Here is a 15,693-nt window from a genome sequence, read left to right as displayed (position 1 = left end):
GCTTCTTTGATTCAAAGAAAAAAAATAAGGAAAATTTTGGAGGATTTGAATCTTTCATTTTTTTTTCTTCATATGCACATAATTTGATTCGCGTGATGAAATATTTATGAGTTTTTTATTCTCAGTGAGGCATTGCATTATGTTTTCGAGGAAAATTTCGTTACAATTCTTTTGTTTTTGTTGTGATATTAAACACTCTTTAATGCAAATTCATGAAGGATTCGACACGTGATGACACTCTAATCTTGGGGTTTGCTCTTCATATGTTCTGCAGGTCACGTGAATCAAAGAGACCCTGGACGTTCATGAAAAAGATGAGAGACGTTGTCTTTCTAGAATAGAAACAATGCAGCGATAAAAATAGAGAAGTTTTTTCCCTAAGGAAGGCATTGCATTCTATTTTCGAGGAAAATTTCCATCCACTCAGACATCTTGTTAAAATTCTTTTGTTTTTCTCGTGCTATTAAACACTCTTAAATGCAAATTCATGTAGGATTTGACGGAAGATGACACTCTAATGTTAGTGTTTTGCTATTCGTGCGTTCACGTGAATCAAAACGGACCCTAGAAGTTCATGAAAAAAGTGAGAGGCGTTGTCTTTATAGAATAGAAACGATACAGTAATAAAAATAGGAAAATATTTCTGAGTAAGTCTAGGAAGGCATTGCATTCTGTTTTCGAGGAAAATTTCCATCCACTCAGACATCTTGTTAAAATTCTTTTGTTTTTCTCGTGCTATTAAACACTCTTAAATGCAAATTCATGTAGGATTTGACGGAAGATGACACTCTAATGTTAGTGTTTTGCTATTCGTGCGTTCACGTGAATCAAAACGGACCCTAGAAGTTCATGAAAAAAGTGAGAGGCGTTGTCTTTATAGAATAGAAACGATACAGTAATAAAAATAGGAAAATATTTCTGAGTACGTCTAGGAAGCCAAAATCTGTGCTAACTTTAGTAAAAAACATTTGAAACAAATGAATGCTTTCATTGAGAGTTGAACTCAAGACATCTTGTTAAAATTCTTTTGTTTTTCCCGTGCTATTAAACACTCTTAAATGCAAATTCATGTAGGATTTGACGGAAGATGACACTCTAATGTTAGTGTTTTGCTATTCGTGCGTTCACGTGAATCAAAACGGACCCTAGAAGTTCATGAAAAAAGTGAGAGGCGTTGTCTTTATAGAATAGAAACGATACAGTAATAAAAATAGGAAAATATTTCTGAGTACGTCTAGGAAGCCAAAATCTGTGCTAACTTTAGTAAAAAACATTTGAAACAAATGAATGCTTTCATTGAGAGTTGAACTCAAGACATCTTGTTAAAATTCTTTTGTTTTTCTCGTGCTATTAAACACTCTTAAATGCAAATTCATGTAGGATTTGACGGAAGATGACACTCTAATGTTAGTGTTTTGCTATTCGTGCGTTCACGTGAATCAAAACGGACCCTAGAAGTTCATGAAAAAAGTGAGAGGCGTTGTCTTTATAGAATAGAAACGATACAGTAATAAAAATAGGAAAATATTTCTGAGTAAGTCTAGGAAGCCAAAATCTGTGCTAACTTTAGTAAAAAACATTTGAAACAAATGAATGCTTTCATTGAGAGTTGAACTCAAGACATCTTGTTAAAATTCTTTTGTTTTTCTCGTGCTATTAAACACTCTTAAATGCAAATTCATGTAGGATTTGACGGAAGATGACACTCTAATGTTAGTGTTTTGCTATTCGTGCGTTCACGTGAATCAAAACGGACCCTAGAAGTTCATGAAAAAAGTGAGAGGCGTTGTCTTTATAGAATAGAAACGATACAGTAATAAAAATAGGAAAATATTTCTGAGTAAGTCTAGGAAGCCAAAATCTGTGCTAACTTTAGTAAAAAACATTTGAAACAAATGAATGCTTTCATTGAGAGTTGAACTCAAGACCTCCCGCTTACTAAACGGGTGCTCTAACCAACTGAGCTATGAAAGCGCTACGCATGCATTTTAAAAAACCAGCTATACATTAATTACTGGATCAACTAATTGTTCTTGGTTGACTGGAGTTTCATCTCGTAATGGTCGGTCTATCTAAATTGATGGGCCCCATAACTCGTTTCAACAAATTAGAAGTGTTCAATCACACGACGAACAATTATATAAGAGGTTTTGAACATAGAAAAATGAAAAAAAAAACTAGGAAACAAGAAGGTGCGTAATCCATTTCACAAGTTTTTCATATTCATAGTTCAAGCGCTCGTTATTAGATTACCAAGGATAAGTACATCGCCAAGATCAAATGAATCAAAGAACAGCAACCCGTCTTGCCATTACAAGTTTATAAAACCAGAACGCATAAAAATGACAGCAGCATTGTTATTTTTGCTAAGCGCTAGAAGAGTTCGCCGAGGCAGTCCGAGCATCGGATCGCGCGACGCTGCCGCCGCCCCGATGAGCACCACCGTGCCCGAGCTGAGCGCTGCCGGCAGAGCCCAACCGCGGACGGCCACCGGACTCCTGCTTGCTCTGCCAAGACTGTTCAGGTGTGCCGACCGTGCCGCCGCTGCGCTGCTCGGCATCGTCGCTGTTGGACTGCGAGGCCGTCCACGTCCGCTCGGTGGAGTCGACGGAATTGGGCTCCCACGAGCACGTCCACGGGTTGCCGGCGAAGCTGTTGCTCCCGGCGGACTCCTGCGGCTCGGCCTCGCCGCGGATGTCCCGCACGGACACGTACTTGTGCAGGCTCGGCTCCATGAGGTCGTCCTTGACAACGAGCTCGGACTCGACGACGTGCGTGCCCGCTCCCGCCGCCTTCCCGGCGCTGTAACAGCTCATGTTGGCCGAGCCCTTGTCGTCGGCCGACCGGTCCAGGTCGAAGCTCCTGTTCTCCGATGGAGAGGAGTTGAGGTCCGCGACCGCTTCAAGGATGGAGCAGGCTTTGGACACGCACGCCGGGAGCGAGAACGCCGGCGCCGCCGCGGCCGTGTCGCTGGCGTTCTGCTGGTGGTAGCTCTGGATGTCTTCGAGGAGCAGGGAGGCATAGGAGTTGCCGTTGTGGTCGAAGTCGCGGGATGACCGCCTCGACGACCGGCCTGCCGGCCCGGCCTTCTGGCTGGCAACGCTCTCCGACACGATGCTCACCGTGTGCGTCGCGTTCATCCTGGACGACGGTGCTTTTGTCTCCGACGCCATGGCCTCATTCAGGAAGGCGTGGTCGAAGTCTCGGGACGACCTCCTCGACGACCGGCCCACCGGCCCCGCCTTTGTGCTCGCGACGCTCTCGGCCACAATGTTCACCGAGTGCGTCGCGTTGATCTTGGAAGACGGGGCTCTGGTGTCTGGCGCAACGGCATCCTCCATGAAGGCGAAAGAACTGCCGCTGTGGTCGAAGTCCCGCGAGGACCGCCGCGACGACCGGCACCCAGGCCCCGCCCTCGTGTTGTTGACGACGCTGTCGGCCACAATGCTCACCGTGTGCGTCGCGTTCATCCTCGCGGACGGTGCCTTGGTGTCCGACGCCACTGCCTCCTCCGCTGTCTCCTGCTTGTCCTTCGTGATCTGGGAGCGCTCACCCAACCTCTGTGAAACGGCGGCGACACTCTCGATGGGTTTCTGCACGAAAGTCATTTGGAGGATTTGAGCAATTTGGTGGACAAAATTGATGGCTAAAATTCTCCAAATACTGCCGTACCTTTTGGTTTTGGGGCTTGCCGGTGTTGGTGGTGTGGTGGATGTTGGCCAGAGCGTTCTCGTCGAGCTCCGACATGGGATTGCGACGGTACGGCGAGTGATCGGCCTTCCTCGACGAGCTTCTGCTCAGCGACGGCCCGTGCGTCGGCTGCACCCCGGCGTTCTCATTCGCGACGGCCGCCGCCCTTGCGGGAGAGTTGGACCTCAGGGTTGGCGACGCATACCTCTTCCCAGCCGGCGCAGCCTTCACCGGTGACGGCGCGCGCCCTTTCTCTCGGGCCGGGACCGACACCAACTTCCCGGGCTGCCGCGCGAACCGCTCGACGCCCACGGAGCTCGCCGCCGCGGGTGCGCCCTCGCCGCGCCGTCCGGGCGAGCGGCTCACCCTCCTGCTCCCGCTCCCGGCACCGCTTCGGCTCTCGTGGCTCGCCGACCGCTTACGGTCCGGCGTCCTCCGGCGCGGCGAGGGCCTCGACGCGGCGCCGCCGCCGCCCAGCCTGTCCCAGTCGCACTCGTCGTCGACGCCCCCAGCCCTCCTCTCCCGGTCGAAGTCGTAGCTCCTCTTAGATCCAGAATACCTCCGGTGCCCCGCGCCGCTCTCGCCCGACGCAGCCGCCTTCCCCGACGCCGAGGAGCTCCGGCTGAGCCTGCCGCACTGGATCAGAATCGCGTCCACCTCCTCCTTGGTGCAGCTGGAGGTCCGCACGGGCACCCTGCTAACAACCGCCGGCTTCGCTGCCTCCTCGACCGGCGCGGCCGGAGCGGGGGGCGCCCTCTTCACCCCGTCGCTATCCCCGCCGCTCGCCACCTCGGCAGCCGCGGCGGCGGCGGCAGCCTTGACCACGAACACCGTCCGCTTGTCCGCCGCCGGCTCCTCCGCCCTGGGCGCAGTTGCCTTCCTGGACGGCGCCGGCTTGGCCGTCGTCGGCGCCCTCTTCGTCTCCGGGGCTAGCGGGGCGGCTTCCTTCCCGGTGCCGCTCTTCTTGGCCGCATTGCGCGGCTGCTCCTCTTGCCGCCGCCGCTGCTTCTTGCTGAGGCAGAGACCCATTGGCTCAGTGACGGATCCGGGACTTGGTCACCTGGGGCTTGGGGGTGGAGCGGTGGTGAGGGTAGGGGTGAGCCGGAGTTGAGCTGAGGTGGTGTCCGGCGTTTGAGCGCACACAGGACACGGCTTTGGGGCGAGTGGATTACAGTAAAGTGCGCCTCGGAGAGTGTGTTTTGTACTAGTGGCTGCTGGCAGTGGGGTCTGTGAGCGAGAGAGAGCTCGAGGGGATTTCAAAATTTTGGGGCCGTTCCGTGCGTCGGGGACTGTGCGCGGCCCGAGCGGCGCACGGTGCGCACAGGAGAAAGCCGTTGTGGGCACGGCCAATGGTTCCGCCCACTCCCCCTGGTTGTAGGCGTCTCGATTCAAATTGAGACCGGACATTTGTATATGTGGAGTATTTTTTGAACGCAAAGAATCGACCGTTGTGTTGGGAGCACGTCCAAAGCTATGTGTCATGCTGATTCGAGTTTGGCTGCAGCAGCGGCTGCAGCGTCGTCATTCTTCTTTGGCCTCGACGGGGAGAGAATCTCATCTTCACGTGTCATGGAGAATTGAACTGCAGCTGGTGAGTACGATTTGAATCTCGTCATTCGTTTTCGAATCACATCTGGATAGGATGGACCATATGCGTCCGTCACCCTTGATCCGTTGACCCTGGCTCAGCATTTGACCGCGCATGCCACCGTCGCAACGCAAACGTCACCTCCATCTCGTACACAACGGTAAAGCTTCGTAGTACTACTGGCGAGCAGGGCGGCTTGAGATTCAAAATACGCCGTATTTTCGACCAACGAAATCCAAAGTTCAGAGCACGCAGCATAGACAAAAGTATGAGGGATTTGATCAGTGCTGCTGCAGCGTGGGGCCTACCGCACTGTCACGGAACAACCAAAGCTGGAAAGCTGGACCAACGAAATGGCCTCAGCAGTCGGCACAGCTGTCACGCGTCCCATCCTTTTGCATCTCTAACCTTGATTTTCATGTTAACAAGATCGGTAATTGCCAAAATAGTGACAAGTATGTATGGCTGGGACCCTTTAGGCCGGTGTTGTTAATTATTATTTTTTGAAAAAATGGTAGTTTTGCCACATTTCATTGATTATGGAGAACATGTTTAAGTAAAGACAAACACCGGCTGTAGCCAATACAAAAGAATTACTCTCCAGGATTATGATTCTAAGGTGATGTGCCCCTCCTTCAATCTTGATGTTGGAGAAGACAGTGCTAGGCATCGTGGAGGTGTTCTGCAAGAGTATAGCATTGCGTTCATTTCAAATTTCTTAAGAGACAAGCACGAGGATTGAAGCGGTGGATTTTGAAAAGTTGCCATTGCGGACCGCCTCCCACCACTCAATGACAGAGTCAAAGCGTTGCTAGGAAGCGGGGTCGAGGTCGTGCTAGTTAAGCCAAAGTTTGATCATATTCTAAATCTGCATGGAGAAGCGGCTTTTAAAAAAGAAGGTGGACCGTCGTCTCTAGATCGCGCTTGCGAAGTTTGACAGACCCCACAATCTTGTCAACCCTGCTGGCTGTTCAGACCCGGTTTTGGATGATTAGCCAAGCGGCAACTTGCATTTCAGGGGTCCCAAGCCTTCTAAATGTTAGGTTTGAATATTCGGTGTGATACCTGTGAATTGAGTGTTGTAGGCCGACTTAGCATAATAGCACAACCAGTAATGAGTTTCCAAGAATGGAGTCCTCGACCCCTTCTTGAAGCTTGAAATATTGAAGAAGTGTCCATAGATTGAAGAATTTGCTGATGTGCTTGGTCGTCATGTCATTGTATTGTCAATTTGGTCTACCCAAGGATTGTGTCATTCCATTTTTTTCTTGGAAGCCTCATGACTAACGGAGCGGGAATTCCCCGTGCATTGACCGCCAAGCCATGGGAAGTCCCAAAATTTTGCCTTCTCCCTATTTCCAATGGTGACCTTGGCCGGGGAGCGGAAAAGAAGCATGTCCTCACTATTGCATCAGTTTCAAAGCCCACCCAAGTTTTTTCCTGCACCGTCCACTTTAACTACGACCATCACAATCTCAGAAGACGAGAAAACTTGTCCAGGGTAAAGGATCCCCAACCCACCCATATTAAGTGGGAACACAATCTCTCATTTTACCTAGCACCATACACTTATTTCCGCAAGAACAATATTGCAATCGTTCTATGGTACTTTCATATATGCAACAAAAGCACCATATACACTAGATAGATCAGATCACATCTCCATCAAGTGTTCTTCCTTCACTCTTTTTGACCTAGCGAACAAGCGTTGACCTATCTCCCTGCTCCCCGCGAGACTGAGAGTCCCTTCTCCCTCCGCGTGTCGCTCCAGTGACGGGAGGGGTCGTCTCAAGACTTCGGTCTGGTGGAGGTAGGGTTCGGAATAAATTCTAGAGCTCATCACCAAGAGAGCAGTGGCAAGACAATGGAATCGATGTCAACATGGGATAATGTCTCCCTGCCTCGCCCCTTGATACGTCTCCAACGTATCTATAATTTTTTATTGTTCCATGCTATTATATATTCTGTTTTGGACGTTTAATGGGCTTTATTATACACTTTTATATTATTTTTGGGACTAACCTATTAACCGGAGGCCCAGCCCAAATTGCTGTTTTTTGCCTATTTCAGTGTTTCGAAGGAAAAGGATATCAAACGGAGTCCAAACGGAATGAAACCTTCGGGAACGTGATCTTCGGAACAAACGTGATCCAGAGGACTTCGAGTGGACGTCAAGCAATCAACGAGGAAGCCACGAGGCAGGGGGCGCGCCTACCCCCTGGGCGCGCCCTCCACCCTTGTGGGCCCCTCGTAGCTCTCCTAACCGACCTCCTTCGCCTATATATACTCATATACCCTAGAAACATCATATACGGAGCCAAAACCCTATTTCCACCGCCGCAACCTTCTGTACCCGTGAGATCCCATCTTGGGGCCTTTTTCCGGCGCTCCGCCGGAGGGGGCATTGATCACGGAGGGCTTCTACGTCCGATGATGTGTGAGTAGTTTACCTCAGACCTTCGGGTCCATAGTTATTAGCTAGCTGGCTTCTTCTCTCTCGTTGGATCTCAATACAAAGTTCTCCTCGATTCTCTTGGAGATCTATTCGATGTAACTCTTTTTTTGCGGTGTGTTTGTCGAGATCCGATGAATTGTGGGTTTATGATCAAGATTATCTATGAACAATATTTGAATCTCCTCTGGATTGTTTTATGTATGATTGGTTATCTTTGCAAGTCTCTTCGAATTATCAGTTTCATTTGGCCTACTAGATTGATCTTTCTTGCAATGGGAGAAGTGCTTAGCTTTGGGTTCAATCTTGCGGTGCTCGATCCCAGTGACAGTAGGGGAAACGACACGTATTGTATTGTTGCCATCGAGGATAAAAAGATGGGGTTTATATCATATTGCATGAGTTTATCCCTCTACATCATGTCATCTTGCTTAAGGCATTACTCTGTTCTTATGAACTTAATACTCTAGATGCATGCTGGATAGCGGTCGATGTGTGGAGTAATAGTAGTAGATGCAGGCAGGAGTCGGTCTTCTTGTCACGAACGTGATGCCTATATACATGATCATACCTAGATATTCTCATAACTATGCTCAATTCTATCAATTGCTCGACAGTAATTCGTTTACCCACCGTAATACTTATGCTATCTTGAGAGAAGCCATTAGTGAAACCTATGGCCCCCGGGTCTATTTTCCATCATTAATCTTCCATCAACAAGCTATTTCTTTCGCCGTTTATTTTGCTTTCTTTACTTTTAGTCTTTATCATAAAAATACCAAAAATATTATCTTATCATCTCTATCAGATCTCACTTTTGCAAGTGGCCGTGAAGGGATTGACAACCCCTTTATCGCGTTGGTTGCAAGGTTCTTATTTGTTTGTGTAGGTGTGTGGGACTCGAGCGTGGTCTCCTACTGGATTGATACCTTGGTTCTCAAAAACTGAGGGAAATACTTACGCTACTTTACTGCATCACCCTTTCCTCTTCAAGGAAAAACCAACGCAATGCTTAAGAGATAGCAAGAAGGATTTCTGGCGCCGTTGCCGGGGAGGCTTACGCCAAGTCAAGTCAAGATTTGTTCTCCCAACAACTAGCCATTTCTGGCACCGTTGCCGGGGAGTCTACGCACAAGTCAAGACATACCAAGTACCCATCACAAACTCTTATCCCTCGCATTACATTATTTGCCATTTGCCTCTCGTTTTCCTCTCCCCCACTTCACCCGTGCCGTTTTATTCGCCCTTTTTCGTTCGCCTTCTTCCCGTATGTATCTTTGTTTGTGTTTCCATGCGCCTTCTATTTGCTTGCATCTTTGCTTGCTAGAAATCTATTGATATGGATCCACTTAAAGTATTCTACTTGGATCATCTTCGATCCTTATGCGCTCGTGCTGAAACCCCAACTAGTCTAGTTGATGGGAAATCTTTAGATGAGCATGCTCATTTTATGCGTCACCGTTTGTCTGAAAGGGGGAGACTCTTATGGGATCAAATAAACAGATTGATGTGTTATGCTTGGAATCTTTGTGAAATTTATGATTTTACTTGTTGCTCTGAAAACCTTAAGAAACACCTTCCCTATCAATGTGAGTTTAGTGATAATGGAATCGTATCTTCGTATGCTAAGGGTGCTTATAATTACTATGATGTTCAACAAATTGAAGAATTTGTTGCTTTTAAGGGTGCTTATGAAATTGCTTCTTTGATTGAAACGTATGATGCTACTCTTTACAAATCCGAAAATTTTGCCGTACTTAAATATTGTTATGATAATTATGCTTCCAATGCCTATGTTAAACCATATATTGAGGACTCCTCCGCTGTCCAAGAAGAGGCTAGTATTTTGCAGGAGTCTATGGAGGAAGAAAATAATGATATGCATGAATCTATAGATAATTATGATTTCGATGATTTGACTGAAATATCCCTTTATGAACATGATGCTTGCTATTCTTGTGGCCATGATGCCAATATTTATAACGATGAATTTGCTATATTCCTTATGTTAAACATGAGATCGTTGCTATTGCCCCCATACTTGATGATTCCTTCGATGAAAAGCATGATTGCAATGATTTTACTATAAATTCTCTTGATGTCAATTGTGCTAATAATATGCAAAACCCTAAGCTTGGGGATGCTAGTTTTTCTATGTCTACTACTTGTTGCAATGATCATGATTGGGGTGATTCTTCTTATGATCTTGAAAATTTATTTAAGCCCATGATGAATATGAGATTGATAATAGTGTTTGCAATAATATTGAAAGTGGGTTTTGAAGAGTGCCAACTTTAGATCCCACATATTTGGAGAATTTTCAATCTTATGGTATTTTTGATAAAAGTGGGTTTGGAGAGGTCATGACTTTAGTTAATGATAATCCCACTAATTTGGAAGAGTGTCAACTTCACATGCATGTGGATCCTCTTGAAAATATTTTATGTGATAGCTATTTTGTTGAATTTTCTTATGATCCCACATGTAATTATTATGAGAGAGGAAAATATGGTTGTATAAATTTTCATGTTAATAAATTGCCTCTCTTCATGTTGAGATTGCTATCGTCTTCTTCCTTGCATATACTAGTTTTTGCTTGCCTTGATAATTTTTTTGCTTATAAAAAACCTATGCATAGGAAGTATGTTAGACTTAAATGTGTTTGTCACATGTTTTATGATGCTCTATTTATGCTTCAATTCGTGTCTTTCATGTGAGCGTCATTGAAATCTCAATGCCTAGCTAGGGGCGTTAAACCATAGCGCTTGTTGGGAGGCAACCCAATTTTATTCTAGTTTTTTTTTGCTTTTGCTCCTGTTTAGTAATAAATCTTTGATCTAACCTCTTGTCAGATGTGTTTTTATGTTTAATTAGTGTTTGTGCCAAGTGAAACCTATAGGATCTTCTTGGATGATAGTTATTTGATCTTGCTGAAAATTCCAGAAACTTTCTGTTCACGAAAACAATTGTTAAAAATCACCAGAACGTGATAAAATACTGATTCCAATTGCAGCAGATCAATAAACAAATTATTTAGGTCGTCCTATTTTGGTAGAAGTTTTAGAGTTCCAAAAGTTTGCGTTAGTTACAGATTACTACAGACTGTTCTGTTTTTGACAGATTCTGTTTTTCGTGTGTTGTTTGCTTATTTTGATGAGTCTATGGTTAGTAAAATAGTTTATAAACCATAGAGAAGTTGGAATACAGTAGGTTTAACACCAATACAAATAAAGAATGAGTTTATTACAGTACCTTGAAGTGGTGTTTTGTTTTCTTTCGCTAACGGAGCTCATGAGATTTTTTGTTGAGTTTTGTGTTGTGAAGTTTTCAAGTTTTGGGTAAGGATTTGATGGATTATGGAACAAGGAGTGGCAAGAGCCTAAGCTTGGGGATGCCCAAGGCACCCCAAGGTAAATACAAGGACACCAAAAAGCCAAAGCTTGGGGATGCCCCGGAAGGCATCCCCTCTTTCGTCTTCATCCATCGGTAACTTTACTTGGAGCTATATTTTTATTCACCACATGATATGTGTTTTGCTTGGAGCGTCTTGTATGATTTGAGTCTTTGCTTTTAGTTTACCACAATCATCCTTGCTGTACACACCTTTTGAGAGAGACGCACATGATTCGGAATTTATTAGAATACTCTATGTGCTTCACTTATATCTTTTGAGCTATATAGTTTTTGCTCTAGTGCTTCACTTATATCTTTTAGAGCACGGTGGTAGTTTTGTTTTATAGAAACTATTGTTCTCTCATGCTTCACTTATATCTTTTAGAGCACGGTGGTAGTTTTGTTTTATAGAAACTATTGTTCTCTCATGCTTCACTTATATCATTTTGAGAGTCCTACAAAACAGCATGGTAATTTGCTTAAATTGTGAAATTAGTCCTAATATGATAGGCATCCAAGATTAGTAAAAACTTTCTTATAAGTGCGTTGAATACTAAGAAAAGTTTGATGCTTGATGATTGTTTTGAGATATGGAGGTAGTAATATTAAAGTTGTGCTAGTTTAGTAGTTGTGAATTTGAGAAATACTTGCGTTGAAGCTTGCAAGTCCCGTAGCATGCACGTATGGTAAATGTTGTGTAACAAATTTGAAACATGAGGTGTTCTTTGATTGTCCTCCTTATGAGCGGCGGTCGGGGACGAGCGGTGGTCTTTTCCTACCAATCTATCCCCCTAGGAGCATGCGCGTAGTGCTTGGTTTTTGATGACTTGTAGATTTTTGCAATAAGTATGTGAGTTCTTTATGACTAATGTTGAGTCCATGGATTATACGCACTCTCACCCTTCCATCATTGCTAGTCTCTTCGGTACCGTGCATTGCCCTTTCTCACCTTGAGAGTTGGTGCAAACTTCGCCGGTGCATCCAAACCCCGTGATACGATACGCTCTATCACACATAAACCTCCTTATATCTTCCTCAAAATAGCCACCATACCTATCTATTATGGCATTTCCATAGTCATTCCGAGATATATTGCCATGCAACTTTCCACCGTTTCGTTTATCATGACACGTTTCATCATTGTCATATTGCCTTGCATGATCATGTAGTTGACATCGTATTTGTGGCAAAACCACCATGCATATTATTTCATACATGTCACTCCTGATTCATTGCCCATCCCGGTACACCGCCGGAGGCATTCATATAGAGTCATACTTTGTTCTAGTATCGAGTTGTAATCATTGAGTTGTAAATAAATATAAGTGTGATGATCATCATTCATAGAGCATTGTCCCAAATAAAAAAAAGAGAGAGAAAGGCCAAATAAAAAAGGCCCAAAAAATAAAAAAAAATAAAAAAGGGGACAATGTTACTATCCTTTTTTTCCACACTTGTGCTTCAAAGTAGCACCATGATCTTTATGATAGAGAGTCTCTTGTTTTGTCACTTTCATATACTAGTGAGAATTTTTCATTATAGAACTTGGCTTGTATATTCCAACAATGGGCTTCCTCAAATGCCCTAGGTCTTCGTGAGCAAGCAAGTTGGATGCACACCCACTTAGTTTCTTTTGTTGAGCTTTCATGCATTTATAGCTCTAGTGCATCCGTTGCATGGCAATCCCTACTCCTTGCATTGACATCAATCGATGGGCATCTCCCTAGCTCGTTGATTAGCCGCGTCAATGTAAGACTTTCTCCTTTTTTGTCTTCTCCACATAACCCCCATCATCATATTCTATTCCACCCATAGTGCTATATCCATGGCTCACGCTCATATATTGCGTGAAAGTTGAAAAAGTTTGAGATTACTAAAGTATGAAACAATTGCTTGGCTTGTCATCGGGGTTCTGCATGATGAGAGCATTCTTGTGTGACGAAAATGGAGCATGACCAAACTATATGATTTTGTAGGGATGAACTTTCTTTGGCCATGTTATTTTGAGAAGACATAATTGCTTAGTTAGTATGCTTGAAGTATTATTACTTTTATGTCAATATTAAACTTTTATCTTGAATCTTTCGGATCTGAATATTCATGCCACGAATAAGAGAATTACATTGAAAATTATGGCAAGTAGCATTCCACATCAAAAATTCTGTTTTTATCATTTACCTACTCGAGGACGAGCAGGAATTAAGCTTGGGGATGCTTGATACGTCTCCAACGTATCTATAATTTTTGATTGTTCCATGCTATTATATATTCTGTTTTGGACATTTAATGGGCTTTATTATACACTTTTATATTATTTTTTGGGACTAACCTATTAACCGGAGGCCCAGCCCAAATTGCTATTTTTTGCCTATTTCGGTGTTTCAAAGGAAAAGGATATCAAACGGAGTCCAAACGGAATGAAACCTTCGGGAACGTGATTTTTGGAAAAAAAACGTGATCTAGAGGACTTGCAGTGGACGTCAAGCAATCAACGAGGAAGCCACGAGGCAGGGGGGTGCGCCTACCCCCCTGGGCGTGCCCTCCACCCTCGTGGGCCCCTCGTAGCTCTCCTGACTGACCTCCTTCGCCTATATATACTCATATACCCTGGAAACATCATATACGGAGCCAAAACCCTATTTCCACCGCCGCAACCTTCTGTACCCGTGAGATCCCATCATGGGCCTTTTTCCGGCGCTCCGCCGGAGGGGGCATGGATCATGGAGGGCTTCTACATCAACACCATAGCCTCTCCGATGATGTGTGAGTAGTTTACCTCAGACCTTCGGGTCCATAGTTATTAGCTAGATGGCTTCTTCTCTCTCTTTGGATCTCAATACAAAGTTCTCCTTGATTCTCTTGGAGATCTATTCGATGTAACTCTTCTTTTTGCGGTGTGTTTGTCGAGATCCGATGAATTGTGGGTTTATGATCAAGATTATCTATGAACAATATTTGAATCTCCTCTGAATTCTTTTATGTATGATTGGTTATCTTTGCAAGTCTCTTCGAATTATCAGTTTGGTTTGGCTTACTAGATTGATCTTTCTTGCAATGGGAGAAGTGCTTAGCTTTGGGTTCAATCTTGCGGTGCTCGATCCCAGTGACAATAGGGGAAACGACACGTATTATATTGTTGCCATCGAGGATAAAAAGATGGGGTTTATATCATATTGCATGAGTTTATCCCTCTACATCATATCATCTTGCTTAAGGCATTACTCTGTTCTTATGAACTTAATACTCTAGATGCATGCTGGATAGCGGTCGATGTGTGGAGTAATAGTAGTAGATGCAGGCAGGAGTCGGTCTACTTGTCACGGACGTGATGCCTATATACATGATCATACCTAGATATTCTCATAACTATGCTCAATTCTATCAATTGCTCGACAGTAATTCATTTACCCAGCGTAATACTTATGCTATCTTGAGAGAAGCCACTAGTGAAACCTATGGCCCCCGGGTCTATTTTCCATCATATTAATCTTCCGTCAACGAGCTATTTCTTTCGCCGTTTATTTTGCTTTCTTTACTTTTAGTCTTTATCATAAAAATACCAAAAATATTATCTTATCATCTCTATCAGATCTCCCTTTTGCAAGTGACCGTAAAGGGATTGACAACCCCTTTATCGCGTTGGTTGCAAGGTTCTTATTTGTTTGTGTAGGTGCGTGGGACTCGAGCGTGGTCTCCTACTGGATTGATACCTTGGTTCTCAAAAACTGAGGGAAATACTTACGCTACTTTATTGCATCACCCTTTACTCTTCAAGGGAAAACCAACGCAGTGCTCAAGAGGTAGCACCCCTGTTCTCACTATGCTTCATCGTATCGTTGAGAGGTGCGTGGAAGGTGGTTTATTCCCACATTTGGTTCTTCGTGTCATGGTTTTCATTCTGTAGATTTGTCATGGTCACATTGTCATGTGAAGCGGACCACATGGATGGGGGTCTTGGGCCTCTGACTCTAGTTTCGATCGATGAAGGCTGGCCAGTCTCGGCTGTTGGGAAACGTACTAGGAAACAAAAAAATCGCGCCTACGATCACCCAATATCAATATGAAGATGCATAACGGGTTGGGATCACGATCGTTACCGTCACCAAGTTGCAGCGGAAGAAGAACGTGTCAGTGTAGATCCTACTTGGAGTCACTCGAACTGTCGATGAACGATCCCTCATACCACCCACGAACAGTCCCTCGAACTGAAGACCGAAAACACGACCTCTTTACTTGGTTGCAAGCGTGCAACCTTCACGATCCGACAGCGCTTGGCCCTCTAGAGCTAATCATTGCTGGAGAATTAGAGGGAGGATATTAGAACCACACAAGACTTCTAATTATGAAGACAAGAGGATTAGCCTATCTCTAATTTTTCAACTAAGACCAACTAGAACTAGAATTAGATGAACTAGAGGAGGCTCCAAAACTTGTATATAAATAGAGCAAAAACCCATAGTATATATAGGTTGGAGGAGGAGGAGGAGGGGCCAGCCACCAAGGAGGGAAATACCCTCCTTGGGGCGCTGGCCAAAGGGGGGGAGTCCTACTCCTCTCCAAGTCCAATTCA

The 15,693-nt window shown here is 44.7% G+C and overlaps 1 protein-coding gene and 1 non-coding gene across 2 annotated transcripts; both read right to left on the bottom strand.

Annotated features, from left to right (window-relative positions):
• Nucleotides 1-1,900: 1,900 nt before the first annotated feature.
• TRNAT-AGU (transfer RNA threonine (anticodon AGU)) lies at nucleotides 1,901-1,974 on the bottom strand. Its single transcript has one exon. It is a non-coding gene; the product is annotated as a tRNA-Thr (tRNA).
• A 252-nt stretch (nucleotides 1,975-2,226) lies between these two features.
• Nucleotides 2,227-5,006, bottom strand: LOC123053934 (uncharacterized protein At1g65710). The gene is made up of 2 exons (XM_044477561.1): nucleotides 3,673-5,006; nucleotides 2,227-3,593 (listed from the first exon to the last, which is right to left on the bottom strand). Exons 1-2 carry the CDS (start codon nucleotides 4,717-4,719, stop codon nucleotides 2,367-2,369), a joined length of 2,274 nt encoding a protein of 757 aa, XP_044333496.1. The 5' UTR covers nucleotides 4,720-5,006; the 3' UTR covers nucleotides 2,227-2,366.
• Nucleotides 5,007-15,693: the final 10,687 nt, after the last annotated feature.

This window comes from Triticum aestivum, chromosome 2D, assembly GCF_018294505.1.
Source record: "Triticum aestivum cultivar Chinese Spring chromosome 2D, IWGSC CS RefSeq v2.1, whole genome shotgun sequence".
In the NCBI taxonomy this organism is placed as follows: Eukaryota; Viridiplantae; Streptophyta; class Magnoliopsida; order Poales; family Poaceae; genus Triticum; species Triticum aestivum.
This window is presented reverse-complemented; position numbering and strand designations above follow the sequence as displayed.